At 44.3% G+C, this 16,067-nt stretch overlaps 1 protein-coding gene across 1 annotated transcript in view; it reads right to left on the reverse strand.

The window, feature by feature from the left end:
* The window catches only part of LOC129854046 (neural-cadherin-like), a 197,636-nt gene extending 182,281 nt beyond the window's left edge, over positions 1-15,355 (reverse strand). The window contains exon 1 of the mRNA XM_055920669.1: positions 14,091-15,355. Within this exon, the coding sequence (XP_055776644.1) occupies positions 14,091-15,096 (1,006 nt within the window). The 5' untranslated portion in view covers positions 15,097-15,355. The remainder of the gene's footprint in view (positions 1-14,090) is intronic.
* Between the last annotated feature and the right edge of the window lie 712 nt (positions 15,356-16,067).

Here is a 16,067-nt window from a genome sequence, read left to right on the forward strand (position 1 = left end):
TGTGGTCCATCTCTCTTCATCTGCCTGCCAGATTGCTGAGGGGCAACATAGTCAATGTACTTGCTAGACGATGTCTAACTTACTGAAGACCTTGGGTAATGATTAATCATGAATCGTCTCTGTCTTTACAGTTCCCGAAACATGTCAATGACGTGGTGCCTGGCCTCTACAGCAGTGCTTGGCCACCCACTCAGTTACCACTGATCTATTCTACCACATCCTAGGGAAAGGAGAGAGCAGAACCTGTTTTTTATGTTATTGTTGGACATAAAAAAACATAAACATAAAAGTGATTTTAATTTTGGAAATCTGTTCCAAAATATTCCCACGCATAGTAGAGAGATATACAGTATGTGAATGTATACAAATGTAAGCAAGGTTTGTAATTATTCTGTTTTAGTTAAATATTTTATCCTTTTGGGCTTCTTGTGGTCAATTTGCTGATTACAAATTGTGTTCCGGCCCCCTGACCATCCGCTCAAGAAAGAAATCTGCCAGCGGATGCATCTAGTTGATGATCCCTACCATAGGAGAACCATTTGAAGAACCCGTTGGTTCCAGGTAGAACTCTTTCCACAGAGGCTTCTACATGGAACCCAAAATGTTTCTACCTGGAACCCAAAAGGTTTTTTCTATGTGGGACAGCTGAAGAACCCTTTTGGAACCCTTTTTTCTAAGAGTGTAGTGCAAGTGGATCCAATGGAAATAGCATCGTTTCTAATAATATAAGATTGTAAAGCAAATCAAATCCTTTAACTCGCCTTTTTTTTTCAGGTGCAAAACCCAGATTGTCCAGATTGTCCAGATTCAACAGACACCTCCCTTGGTGAGTCATGTAAAGTTTCTCCCATTTCTCTCTTACTCGTTCTCCCTGTCGCTCACTCAAACACGTATGCAGTTGCAGAGGAGAGGTATTACACCCATGACTAACACTGTTTGTTGCAGGAATGATATGACAGACACATAACCTTTGAACAATATAATAATAATATTCTGTCTCTTTATTGCCTCTACACATACTTACATTTTTCGATTTAACTTTCTTTTTTTACAACATGTATTTGGAATAAGCTAAACTTGACCATTTGGAGAGGAGTTCGACATTTTCATTATCCAACCGTCTAATTTTGATATCCTCTTTCTTCAAATGTTTCAGATTGATGACCAATGAATTAATGTCCCACTTCAATATGAAGGGACAGAGGAGAAAACACGCCTTTGCTACCACTTTTAGTAGATTCCGACTGTTAAATATATTTTACTGTGCGTTAGTCTTATGTCCTGCAAGCATAATTTTTATGCTTACAGTAAGTGTCATAAAACGCAAGAAAACTCAGGAGGTTGATTTGTTGCGGGCCCTCTGGAAAGCCCCGAAATATGCCCGTGTTGGAGAAGGACGCAAAGTATGTACATGAGCAAGTGACTCTTTTTTAAAGACATCTCTAAGCTATAACTGCCACAAAATTATTCAACTAGTACCACGGAAATAGTTTTTAGCCAGCTGAGTCCACGTTTCTTCAAGAATGTCCTTTTTTAGTTTGTTTATAAAATCTCAAATTAATAAGGTTGTGATGCGCTGATTCTTTTCCCTGCAGATCTAACCCGTCATCAACTCTTCAAGAGGGCCACTACGCTCCAGAACACCTTCTGTGCTCAGAGGTCCTTGATGAGGATCTACCCCATCATACCCATCATACCAATCTTAATCCCCAAATATTATATACTCCCAGTATTTCTATGCATGTAATTTATGTGGGTGAATTATGAAACAATTACTGTATGCAGATGCCATTGCTTGATCTATTTTAAATGTAATAATATGTTGCAGTTAACTTTAATTGCTGACTTTGGAAAACAAATAGAAATGCAATGAACAATGTTTTTAATATCCAACTTCATCCTCTGCAATACTTTTGACATTAAAGGTGCTATCTAGAACCTAAAAGTGTTATTTGGTTGTCCCATAGGAGAAGTCCTTTGAAATGAGTTTTACCTTGAACCAAAAGGGGTTCTACCTGGAACAAAAAGGGTTCTTCTATGGGGACAGCTGAAGAATCCCTTGGGAACCCTTTTTGTAAGAGTGTAGGTAATAAGCTGTAGACAGGCGGTCATTACCAGGTTATGATGAGGTCTTAACTATGACCAGTAGGATACATTATAGCACATAATAGTGGTCAGAATTACCAGTTTGCGACCAGAATAAGACCTCATAAAAAGACGTCACGCTGACGTCTATTCAACCGGGTTTTTCCCACTGGGTTGGAAGAGATTTCCAAAATTATAATCACTTGGAGCTGATTTGCTGGTGTTTTTATAGTCCCTCCCCCCAAAAATGTAAACCTTGTTATTTTTTTCTCAGAAAAATAATAAAAGCTAATAAAATAAAATCTGCCAGTTGAGGAACTGCCATAAAGGCTCAACATTTCTGACACAAGAACTTTGTTGGAACCTACGACCATGTGTAATCGAATCCTCAAGCTGACAAGGTAAAAATCTGTCGTTCTGCCCCTGAACAAGGCAGTTAACCCACCGTGTTCCTAGGCCGTCATTGAAAATAAGAATTTGTCCTTAACTAACTTGCCTAGTTAAATAAAGGTTTAAAAAAAATACCAAAAAGTAAATGGTAGTTATTCGGCAGACCTAGACCCTGTCACACTGAACGAGTCAAGACGTCCGACAATCGTTTACGACCTAAGAATTTTCCCACAACGTGGAAATTTAGTCTGGGATGGCAAAATCGTGGCATAAGATGGCTAACATCTTACAGTCTGTACGGGCATTTAACCTGAGTACACTGCACTCCACACTACAGCCTAGTGATCCCTGTTATGATGGGCCTGATCAGAAGCAGGACGCGGCCTGTGATGTCAGAGGGCTGTGTTCCGCTGGCTGTTTGACGAGCCCTCTGGCACATGGAGGTCTGCCCTCCTCTCCTCTTCTCCTTCCAGACCCAGACTCCACAATACTGCAGCCTGCTGCTGCTCCAACTCCACTAATTGAGGAGAACTCTACCTACCCGAATGCATAGTGACAACTTTAAAGTTTGATGGAAGAGGAGGAGGGAGAGTAATCTACTCTTTTCTCTCCTTTTCCAGCGTCTCACCAGGTGCTCAGCAGGGACCAGAGAGCATCCATGTCTGTGTTCTTGGCTCGTATAAGGAACATTTAGTGCATTTAGGATTAATAATCAGTTTGAGGTTATATATACACCGTTCTTGTGCTCTAGGACTGAGCGGTTGCGATGGGAATAGTTGACAACCCAAACAGACTATTTTTATCCTAATAAAGGTTGTCGTAACCTACACTATATATACCAAAGTATGTGGCCACCCCTTCAAATTAGTGGATTCGCCTATTTCATCCACACCGGTTGCTGACAGGTGTATAAAATCGAGCACACAGCCATGTAATCTCCATAGAAAAAAATATTGGCAGTAGAATGGCCTTACTGAAGAGCTGACGGTGCCACGTGACATTTAACATGGCACCGTTCTAGGATTGCACAAATTCCTGCCCTGCTAGAGCTGACCCGGTCAACTGTAGGTTCTGCTATTGTGAAGTGAAAACGTCTAGGCCCAACAACGGCTCAGCCAGTAAGTGGTAGGCCACACAAGCTCACAGAATGGGACTGCCGAGTGCTGAAGCGCGCAGCGCGTAAAAATCATCTGTCATCAATTGAAACATTTACTACTGAGTTCCAAACTGCCTCTGGAAGCAACGTCAGTACAAGAACTGTTCAGCGGGAGCTTCATGAAATGGGTTTCCATGGCTGAGCAGCCACCAGCCTAAGATCCCCATGAGCAATGGCAAGCTTCAGCTGGAGTGGTGTTAAGCTCGCCACCATTGGACTCTGGAGCAGTGGAAATGCGTTCTCTGGAGTGACGAATCACGCTTCACCATCTGGCAGTCCGACGGACGGATCTGGGTTTGGGGCATGCCAGGAGAACGCTACCTGCCCGAATGCATAGTGACAACTGTAAAGTTTGGTGGAGGAGGAACAATGGTCTCGGGCTGTTTTTCATAGTTTGGGCTAGGCCCCTTAGTTCCAGTGAAGGGAAATCTTAACGCTACAGCATAAAATTACATTCTAGACGATTCTGTGCTTCCAACATTGTGGAAACAGTTTAGGGAAGGCCCTTTCCTGTTTCAGCATGACAATGCCCCCATGCACAAAGCGAGGTCCATACAGAAATGATTTGTTGAGATCGGTGTGGAAGAACTTGACTGGCCAGCACAAAGCCCTGACCTCAACCCCATCTAACACCTTTGGGATGAATTGGAACAAACTGTGAGCCAGACCTAATTGCCCAACATCAGTGCACAACCTCACTAATGCTCGTGGCTGAATAGAAGCAAGTCCTTGCTGAAATGTTCCAACTTCTAGTGGAAAGTCTACCCAGAACAGTGGAGGCTGTTATAGCAGCAAAGGGGGGACCAACTCCATATTATTGCCCATGATTTTGTAATGAGATGTTTGACTAGCCACTGTCCACATACTTTTGTTCAGGTAGTGTATGAAGAGGTAGAAGAGAGACAATTGACAGCCAGAAACAGTAAAATAATAACAGGCAGATTTAGACTGGTATATTGACAAGCTAAAGTGCCAGTGTATGGAGGAGTCGTGCAAGGACACAGGTGCATCAAATGCGCTCTCATAGAGATGGCTTACTCACGCTGACTGACTGCATGTAGAGACTTATTGACAAAAGACTGAGAGTAAACCAAGTCACACACACACACACACAGAGATTCACAGAAAAGCACAAACAAACTTGCTTTGGGAGAAAAGCCTACACCTCGTCCCACGACTGTTTCAATAGCGTATATTTTGAGCTCTGAAAACACAGGGTGCTGTTTTGAAGGGAACACAAATAGAAGGAAATCTCCAGAGCTTTGTGGGGTCCTTCCTCCCTGCCTGCCTAGCCATGCCTCCGTGATGTGATGTGTGTGCCTCGTCTTCTATCAGATCGCTCACGCTGTGTCTTTGATGCTGAATGACGCGGAGCGACCATTAGTGACTGCTATTGACATGGAGAGGTCACGCGCTAATGTAGACCCAGCGCAGACGCACCATTACTCATGGCCGTCCAGGCCAGCGAGGATGCGACTGCACCGACGTGGGGCTCTGGCTCTCTCAGACAAACGATCCGATGGCACGGCCATTGTTCTGCACTGGCCCATTGCTTCCCACCTCCTTGGCTGGGGAGACACGCTGCTCATTAGGCCTGGACAGAAATGGAAAGGAGTTGCAAAAACAGCCGCATTTGTCTACTGACAGCCTCGAATATTAAAACGCCGGAATGGCTGGCCGGCAACTCTCTTCCTGGAGAATATTGTCGAGTCGAGGAGAGTGGAGGTGTGTAGAGGAGGTGAGAGGGGGAGAGAGGAGCGTGGCATCTCTGAAAGGTCACTAGCTGCCTCCTATCCCTTCGTTTGTCTCTTTGATTAAGTCTGGCAATTAGGCAACTGTGCTGCTTGGCGCTGAGATTCAGCCGGCAGATTGTAAATAAACTAATCAGAGAGCAGGCAGAAACAGCGCTGAGGAGAGAGAGAGAGAGAGAGAAAAACACTCAGACACCCCGCCAAAGTTTGACTGGAGGCAGATTGACGAGGCGATCGATGATTGGAGGGTGTATCAGAAAAGGAGAGAGCAGGATGAAAGACTGATGTGTCTGGCGAGGCAACTCAGCAAGGAGGAAGATGAGAGAGAAGAGAGAGAAGAGAGAGAAGAGAGTGAAGGTTGAGGATGAGCAGAAACTAAGAAGGCAGAGAGGAATGGGGAGCCAACAGAGGAAAATATGAAATAACAAGAGAGCTGCAGACAACTACTAGGGAGAGCTAGACCTTAGAAGGGGACTGAGAGAAGTGAAGTACTACAGTAATAGAAGAGAGGAGAGGAGAGGAGAGGAGAGGAGAGGAGAGGAGAGGAGAGGAGAGGAGAGGAGAGGAGAGGATGAACTAAGGCAGAAAGAAGGGTGGACAAGAAGACTCAGATTAACAGAAAAGTGTAGGAGGACAGAGAGAGCGAAAGAGAGAGAAGGATACAGCATGGCAAACATTGAGCTGCCTGGGAATTTGGCAGTGTGACACATGGGAGATGGGAGGGTGCCTCACTTGGACTGCCTTCTGATAGTTTACATTTCTGTTTCAACAAAAACCACGCCACCTTCTGATAATTAATCTACCAGAGGATTACTGTCATTCTGGCTGCTTACAACTACGCAGTACTACGCTAACGGGCTGACTACACCACCCGCGACGGGCTGACTACACCACCCGCGACGGGCTGACTACACCACCTGCGTCGCGTGCTTTTCGACCTGGCCCCAAATTAATATAATTTGTTTAGAGTTTGTTTTGATATTTTAACCTGCCTGTCGTAATCGGTTTGGTGTGGGGGAACAAAAGACATTTATGTGCGATGGCGCACGCGCACAGCCAGTTTGGGTTCCGCGTTAGAGTAATTTACAGTATATACAATATTCTGCCCATATGAACACATTTATTTTAGGTCATATGTCATGTTTTGTCATTGATTATCATGTTTTGTCCCTGTGCTTCCCTTCTATTCGTTTCCCTCTGCTGGTCTTATTTGGTTCTTTCCCTCTTTCTATCCCTTTCTCTCCCCCTCCCTCTCTCCCTCTCTCGCTCTCTCTCTCTTTCGTTCCATTCCTGCTCCCAGCTGTTCCTCATTCTCCTAACTACCTCATTTACTCTTTCACACCTGTCCCCGATTTTGCCCTCTGATTAGAGTCCCTATTTCTCCCTCTGTTTTCCGCTTCTGTCCTTGTCGGATCCTTGTTTGATGTTTGCTGTTCTGTGTCCTTGTTCCGCCCTGTCGTGTTTTTGCCTTCTTCAGATGCTGCGTGTGCAGTCAGTGGTCGCGTCTCCAGTCGTTCCTCTCTACTGACGAGAGGATTTCAGTTTTCCTGTTTTGTATTTACCTAAGTTAGATCCAGGAGTATCGTCTTTGTTTAAGACTGGAATAAAGACTCTGTTTCTGTTAAGTCGCTTTTGGGTCCTCATTCACCTGCATAACATCATAACTGAACCAATTTCTGTAGGATATATATACAATGTTCTGCCCTATATGAACGAATGTATATACAATATTTATAGACATATTTAATGAAAAGAATCAAGCACTACGCTTGCAGCCTTAGCATTATACATATCTGCCCGTATTTATAGCCATACATGAAACACAATGACATACACAGCGTTGTTTCACATTCCTTAATAACAGACTGAGAAATACACAACATTGTTTCAGATATTTTTTAATAACAATCAGGCAATAGGCTATAGCTCAATTCACAGATTCCCCTGGGAACTCAACGTATTGTAGCCTCACACGGATGAAAGAGCTTTCACCATAAAATATAACACTTGCTTTGCACACACACACGCACGCATACCACGCACGCACACACGAACACACACCCACTCACGCGCTCACAGACATTCCATCAAATGCCACAACTGGCAAAGAAATGCAGTGACACATTCCTAATTTGTGAAGACATGCTAGATTCAGGGACAGAGAGTAGGAGAGGAGGGGGGGTGGGGGGATGGCACTCAGCAACTCATCTGTTCTTTTATTCCAACAGTTATCTTCTTCATCCAAATCCAGAACTTAGTCATGGAGAGACGGGCTGGGTCAATGATGGTCATGGCCACAGCAGACGGGCCAGAGCGGAGCGGAGCTTTGACTAAACGCTGTGTGATCTCTCAGTCAGAACCGTCGATCGCCCCCGCCACTCGCAGTTACACACACTGTGGTGACAAGTGACAGTGACAGCCATGTCCGCTCCTACTGCGGTGGCCGCACGCCTGGCGGGGGGGAGCGCAGTCACGGCACAAGATGACGGACAGGGCCTCATCGTGTGTGTGTGTGTGTGGTCTTCTGTCTAAGGTGAGCACTTGCATATACAGTATGCACATGCAATGATTATGCACATGGGAGGACATATATTTAGTGGCATGTCCCTCTCTCAATCTTCAGCACCTGTTTCCGATTCGTAAACTATGCACTGTTCACTATATTCACATGCTTACTTCGCCATTCACTCCATTCCATAGCTTTGGAAAAGGGGGATACCTAGTCAGTTGTACAACTGAAAAGCATCCAACTGAAACGTGTCTTCCGCATTTAACCCAACCCCTCTGAATCGATATAATGCCCAAGAAAAGAAAAAACATTCACCTCACATTTACCCCCCCCAAAGCTTCCAATAAGTCCTTAGCATTCTCCCATTTCCTCCCTCGTCCCCTTTCGTCACTGTAAATCCTAATACATGACAATCTTCCAGTAATTAAGTGTGTGTTATTTTACACTTCACCGCCATTCAAATCCTTCCACGCTGACTCAATCTACTGTAAGCAGATTGCTGGGCAATGTGATATTTAGAAATACACAACAGTGAGGCTATAAATATCCACTTTGGATATATATACTCAACTGAAATCTATTTTCATCATGCATATACTGTATGTGTTTTTGTAAATACACACAATATGAAAATTTAAGAGAAACGCATTATATAAATCTGCTGAGCTTGTTGTGCATGGTATGTGTGTGTGTATACATACGTGTGTGAGCGTGTATGTGTGTGTGTGTGTGTGTGTGTGTGTGTGTGTGTGTGTGTGTGTGTGTGTGTGTGTGTGTGTGTGTGTGTGTGTGTGTGTGTGTGTGTGTGTGTGTGTGTGTGTGTGTGTGTGTGTGTGTGTGTGTGTGTGTGTGTGTGTGTGTGTGTGTGTATGCAAGTGTGAAATGACTGTCTGGGGGATGAGATGAAACAGAGAGAAAAGAGAGTGTGAAGTACAGACAGCAAGAAAGAGAGAAAGAGATAGTTTGTAGAAGTTCACAGGTATCAATTCTATTTATGCATCATACCAGGGCAAAGTATGTGTGAGCCGAGCGAGGCTATTTACAGCAGGTGAGAATGTGTGCATCGGAGCATATGCTTGTGTCGTGTGCATATCTAACGTGGGTTTGGATGTACGCATCTTCACGTATGTCTATGATTGTTTGCACAGTGTGTGTACTTGTTTGAGAGAGGGGGGAGAGAGAAACTTAGTTAACTTGTGGTTTGTACACGTGAGCAAGCAGACAATCTCCTGGTTCCCTGACAGAGTCAGGAAGCCTTCCATATGCTGTTTAATTTCCAGGCTCTTCCCCAATCAGATTAACAGTAACACCAGGGAGGAGAGGAATTAAGTCCCTGAAAACCTATCAACTTCTGCTCAAACCCAAAACCCAGCTCCCTCTGTGTGGATCAGACAGTCAAACACTATGGTGGATAGATAGATAGATAGATAGATAGATAGATAGATAGATAGATAGATAGATAGATAGATAGATAGATAGATAGATAGATAGATAGATAGATAGATAGATAGATAGATAGATAGAGGATAATGGATGGGGAATGATCAGATCCACTGTGTATATAACACGTTGGGGGTTCTTATCAAACACAATGCGAGTCTGATGCAGCTGTCAGTTCTTTGTCAGTTTGATTGAGAGTCATGCCAGCTTCAAGTATGCTTCAGCAAGACAAATATGCACCCCATCGTATTGATGCCTTTGACAGTCATAGCATGTTCTGTATGAGAGAAAAGATCACACAACCACTCAGGTCGACAAGACAGACAGAAGTCTAATACAATGTGTTAGACAGCCGAGGGAGACAGCGAGAGAGAGAGAGAGAGAGAGAGAGAGAGAGAGAGAGAGAGAGAGAGAGAGAGAGAGAGAGAGAGAGAGAGAGAGAGAGAGAGAGAGAGAGAGAGAGAGAGAGAGAGAGAGAGAGAGAGAGAGAGAGAGAGAGAGAGAGAGAGAGAGAGAGAGAGAGAGAGAGCGAGAGAGAGAGAGAGAGAGAGAGAGAGAGAGAGAGAGAGAGAGAGAGAGAGAGAGAGAGAGGAGGAGGAAGAGTTGAAGGGAGAACGAGAGAAGGTGAGAGAGAGATAGTGGAAGGAAAGAGATGGAGGCGCATGAAAAAACATGCTTTGAATGAGAGAGAGAGATACACAGAGAGATGATGACCCTGACCGGATATAGAGATAGTAAAAAGTGCCACAAGGCAGAGAACGTTAAGACGGGAAGTCTGACGCCACACGCCTGTTTGATCCGCACACGCGCTTCCCCTCTCCGTCCCCCACGCACACATTAATTGATCCCACTGCAGCAATATCATGGAGACCAGACATATCAAACAGGAGCCCATAGCCTCAACCAATATACAGCTAAAGAGGCCTACCATTTCCATACTACAGAACTTCACACAGCAATTAGGAGGAGAGACTTCTCTCAGTGCGTGGAGTTCAGAGAAGACGTGAAGGGAGAAACAAAGGGCCCAGGTCTGTGGGGCTGTGTGTTTTTGGGACTGCTTAAGTGGCTGAGACAGCTAGGGTAAGGCTGAGGCCAGTGTTAGTGGATAACAGAGACAGACAGACAGACAGACAGACAGACAGACAGACATAGATAGGGATAACCATATAGGATTCAAGTGGTGCTCTGCTCCCCCCCAACGCCAGATAATGGAAAGAGCCCAGGGTGTTTCAACTCAGACATGCTAATAGAGAGTAGAGACCAACTCACCTGAGAAGGCAATTTCACCCCAGGCCAGCCAGTGGAAAGTATGGAGCCTCTCACCCCAGCCGGCACTGATAACAGAGGAGAACGTCTGACTGCCCATAGGAAAGTGAATGACTCTCTAACTCCAGGATAGCTATTTGGGAGCCAGGCCCAACATCCCCAGGTATGGGAAACAAACAGACACAGACTATTACAGCAGACTGAATAGAGAGAATCAACTGACCAGTGGAGGTAGGAGAGAAGGGGACGGTCACAGGACTGTGCGTAGCACATTAATTAGCAGTAGAGCTCTGTTATCAAACCACAGCCTAGCTCACTCACTGGCCACCAGGCAGAAACGTGTGCATCGCTGAGTGTGCAGGTCTGTATGACGGTTAATAATGTGCAATACAATATGCTGTTTGATGATATATAGCAGGGGCTGTTTGATCCTGATAAATAAAGTAATAACAGACAATATATTTTCATCTTCCATCTCTCTGACTCTGACCACATGGTCCTACTCTCCTGTAAGATCAACCTGGTCTCAGAACATTTCAGGATTTTCTGTATGTAAATCCAAGACAATTCATTTAGTATGATATATTAGGTTTGGTATAGTTACATAAGACAAGTGGTTACTTAATTTAACGCGAAAACTAATGGAAGGCGGCTGGTCGGGGTGGATTGTGAGCGTGCGTGTGTGTGTGTGTGTGTGTGTGTGTGTGTGTGTGTGTGTGTGTGTGTGTGTGTGTGTGTGTGTGTGTGTGTGTGCGTGTGTGTGTGTGTGTGTGTGTGTGTGTGCGTGCGTGTGCGTGTGTGTGCGTGTGTGTGCGTGTGTGTGCGTGTGTGTGTGTGTGTGTGTGTGTGTGTGTGTGTGTGTGTGTGTGTGTGTGTGTGTGTTAGTCTACATGTACTCAATTGGGAGCTGGTCTAGTTCACAGATACTGTTACAAGTGAGGTCAACCGACACACTTCTCATACTTGATTAAAGCCAGCTGTTTTTCCTCATTACTGTGAATCCCCTGGCTTCTGAGAAACCTGCTCACAGTACACACACACACACAAACACACACACAAGCACACCCTCTTTGCCAGACACGCAGCATCTACAGAAGGTTATGGACATCAGGCCACAGGACAAGCACACAGACAGACAGTAATGAAAACACCAAAGGCTGAGCTAATTAAATCACCAACCCTAGCAACAACTCATTCAGGAGTGGTTGTAGCGCGCCTCGGCTGCGCAGCGCATGAATGCCGCGGAAAGATGTGAGTGGGCCATGGAGCACACTGTGCGCGATCAACGCACGACTGTAAAGCATCTCTATTCCCTCGAAGAAGCGCACGAGTTCACCAACAAACTGTGCTGCCACTCTAAATCCCAGAAATGAGAACGTGAATGACATGGGATTACATGGATAATGCGAGCAGATGGAGCCAGGTCGAGCAGGATCTCCACTCAAAAAAGATTAGACTACCACATTCCCAACACATGGCATTCCGGTTCCCCTAGCACAGAGCACAGATTTGTCCAAATGAAACACTGGTGTCTTCTGGAACATTTGAAATCAAGTCAGGTTGGTTATTTGATCAGAAAAATGTTTGATTAATTCCTGAACCACACAACCATTTTAGGATTCATTCAATAATTTCACAACACTCAGCAAGGGAAATTAGAAAATGAGAAATGATGTGGGTTTTATTCACTCCAATGCATGTAAATAGGCCCCCATACTTCACATAGCCTAGAAATGAATGCAGAGTGCGCCGGTTTTACACACACACAGACGCCAAAATTCCCTGTGCTCATTGTTGTAGACAGGCAACACTGGTTGAATGACCATCTGCATGAACGCAGATATTGTGTAATCCGCCTATCACTTTAGAACAGCTGGGTAAAATATAGCACGTTTTATCTGGCAGCGTGCATGACAAATGAGCAATTGCCAAAAGGTGGGTTGTACTGCTGCCTTACAAAGGCAACTGACAAATGTATACATTTCGAAAACCCAACCAACCAAAATATGCACAGCCAATACTGTAGGCCTATGCTACCCTGATCTACAGGTCCCCACTCGAAACCAAAAAGCTCATTTACTGCATTTCCATACAATTTAAAAACTCTAAAATTCTATTTGGAGAACAGCAAAAACTAAAACACAAGCAAAGATTACTCAATCCATTATTACATTGGTTGCTGTAGATTCATTCACATCAGTCGATCTACAAACCCACAGCCTCTTAGCTATACAATTCGCCGCCACACATTAACTCACATTAACTCAGCACCGTGATTAAAAACTATAATTAATATGCACAGAGGGCTCTGTTAGCAGAACATGTATTTTATTAACAAAAAGTAAATGCATATACATTCTTTGTTGTTGTTGCAGTTTTACAGCTAATTTCCTGCAATTCTACGCATCTTACAGTGTGTGTCAGTTGGAGCTGCTGTGGTCAACACTAGGTTGAACACTCGTAAAAATCTATGGTCAGATAGGTTTACATACATTGGGCGCAGAATTACCAATGAGAGCAGTGCAGATAAAGGATATTATTGCATTAGAAATGCCATTTTAGCTGTAGCCTGGCTCTCAAAAAGTACACGAATGGAGCCATTTCTGCAGGTGATAATTAACCTACGGTATTGCAAAGCAAAACGGTACTCAGCATCATCTGGATATGTGTGCAACAAAAGTTCAACATTCGCATTCTGCTACCATTTCTGTCAAGCCGTCTTCGCATCTATAAATCCAACGTATGCGCCACACAGAACGCACAGCAACTGCCTCTGCAACGCAATGCTGCAAGGCAAACTCCGCGTTTCATTGGAAATTAATGTTCTTCTGGTGTACCAAAACGCAATTCGATGTCGGTGTGATCGAGGTGTTATGCACCACAAAAAAAAACGCTTTGAAACTGCCTCTGCAACGCAATCCTAGAAATTAAACGCAGTGTTTCATTGTAAATTAATGTACTTCTGTTGTACGTAAATGCAATAACATTGTCGGTGTGATCGAGTCGTTAGAACCAGCAGCATCCGCACGCATCCTGTAAATTGAAAACATCTGCATACAACAACTCGTAGCATAATGTGAAATAATGTACTGTATTACAAACTTCACTTGTGCGCGTTACATTTTTCCCATGGTAACTATTTGCAAGGCGCACGTCTCTCCATGCAAAATTAACGCACTCGCGTGGTTTCAACCTATTGGAATCATGGAGGCAAAGCTGATGGTGTTTAATTAAACATGTAACCACAGAAAGTACATTTTAAATCATATTATTGCACTTTAAAGCATGACACTTTTACAGTGAGGCTCTATGAGCAGCTTAGGTGCTCAGTTCTCCACATCGATTCAGTAGGCTCATTTAGATCAAACCGTGGCCCGTAATTACATTACAGAGCCCCTTAAAATGAAGAGAGAATAAATACACGTATATATAATTACGTTGAAGAGAGAAACAACATTGAAGCTGCAATATAAAATTGTAAACGCACTCTCACCTCTTTTATCCTGAACTTTCACAGTAATCTCCACGAGAGGATCCGTCTCCCGGTCCAGGCGCCGGGTAATAACTATATCTCCGCTGTCCCGACTCACCGTGACCGGTGAGCTGTCCGCACCGGGATCCATCAACTCAAAGCTGGCAGCCTGAAACCTCACCGGGTACAAGTTCATTACAACAGAACCGATACTGGCATCCTCGGAAACATTTAGTACGATCGGCTCGCTCGACTCTAGCAGGGACCTCGACTTCCGAGGTTGTCTGCTATTCGGTTTGCCATGGGATGGCGGTGGAACCGTTGGCCATTGCCGGGGATTAATCTCGATGTCAATACTCTGACTGGTCCGTGACGGCCAGCCGTGGTCCATCGCAAACACGGTAAACTTTATGGGGGCGGTAAGACCCAATATAGAGTCCACAAGCAGTACATCTCCTGTTTTTGGAACCACATAAAAACTGCCATTTTTGGGAAGAGCAAAGTAAATAAGTTCAGCGTTTTTCCCGCTGTCTGTATCCTCAGCGGTCACTTTATACACCACAGACCGCAGAGCAGTGGCGTCGTCTAGGCTCATTTTTATATCATCATTAGGGAATGTTGGCTCGTGGTCATTAGTGTCCAAAACGTCCACTTTCACAGATGCAACTTCTGCGACCACATGGTCAGTGGCGGCGCAGCTTTCGCAGCACAGACCCAGGCTGAGCAGGTACTCGGAGCGCTCCTCTCTGTCCAGGATGATCGAGGTTTTCAGAAGTATGTGTCCGCGTTTGTGGTGGGCAAATACCCGGAAATCTTCACTTCCGTCTCCCAAGAGTTTTAGATGCATGCCGGAGTTGGAGCACCATCTCTGCGCGTCAACTCGCTTCACAGGGATGCTGAGACCGTTTACTTTGGATCCCGGCTCGGAGTTCTCGAATACATGTCCATGAAAGAAGGGTATCCTTTCCTCTGTCTTATTCCCAAGTACAGATGTCACGAAATAGCATATTAAAATAGTCAAAATCATGACTGTTGTCAGTTGTACCACACTGAGTGGTGTTATGCTGTCACTCTAGGACCATCAATCATTTCGAAAAACATATATTTTATGTCCTCTAAAACTTCAGATTAATTCTAATATAAAAGTATTACTAATTCACAAAAATGCTGTTCGTTGTCGTTGTTTGATTCATTGCTCTAGCTCTCGCCGCTGAACTTTCGCTGTCTCCTCTTCTCCACTCCAGCAGCAGTCTGCGTACCTAGCCCTCAGGATAATGCAGCTCAAGTGCGCGCCTCCGCTTAGTGTTTCTGACAGCACTAGCAGCCTCTGGTACTGGACAGCGCCGCGCTCGAGGGGGCGTGGCCTACAGTGACTCCTCAGGGAAGCCCACGTCACGTGATGCATGTCTATCAGTTTTTTTTATTCCAACACATAAAGTAAGTCTTCTTTCTGATTTCCACTCCGTGTCCAATAGCAATGGCATGATAGGCTAATGTATGATTTTAACTATCATGTTCACTCAGTAACCTAGACAAATATTAAAACTGAATCAATATTTCTAGTAAAGAAAGATTATTTAAACATGTTTAGAGTAACATAGCTTTTATATTTTATCCAGTTTACAGGACATTCAATATTTTATCCTTGCCATATAAATTATAGAAAAGAGGCTCACACACACCAGCAGTACAGATACTAGGCCTTGATTCATTTGTAAGAATATATTTGTCCACCCACGTACACCCTAGCCACTCAGTTAAGCTCAGTCAAACAGGAGGGGAAAAAACTATGTACACATGTTCAGTCAACAGTAACACAAATTGAAATGAGCATATTCTTATCAAACTTGAAACTTCCTTCTTTATACATATAGAATGGGTTCTGAGGGGACACCTTTCAGGCGGTTTGGGTAACGCAAGTATATATTCTCTTCTAGTGATGCCCTCTGGTTTCCGATTTACGGCCTCAAGCTGTTGAATTTTGATGGCTCTCCTTCT

Source organism: Salvelinus fontinalis, chromosome 4, assembly GCF_029448725.1.
Source record: "Salvelinus fontinalis isolate EN_2023a chromosome 4, ASM2944872v1, whole genome shotgun sequence".
Lineage (NCBI taxonomy): Eukaryota > Metazoa > Chordata > Actinopteri > Salmoniformes > Salmonidae > Salvelinus > Salvelinus fontinalis.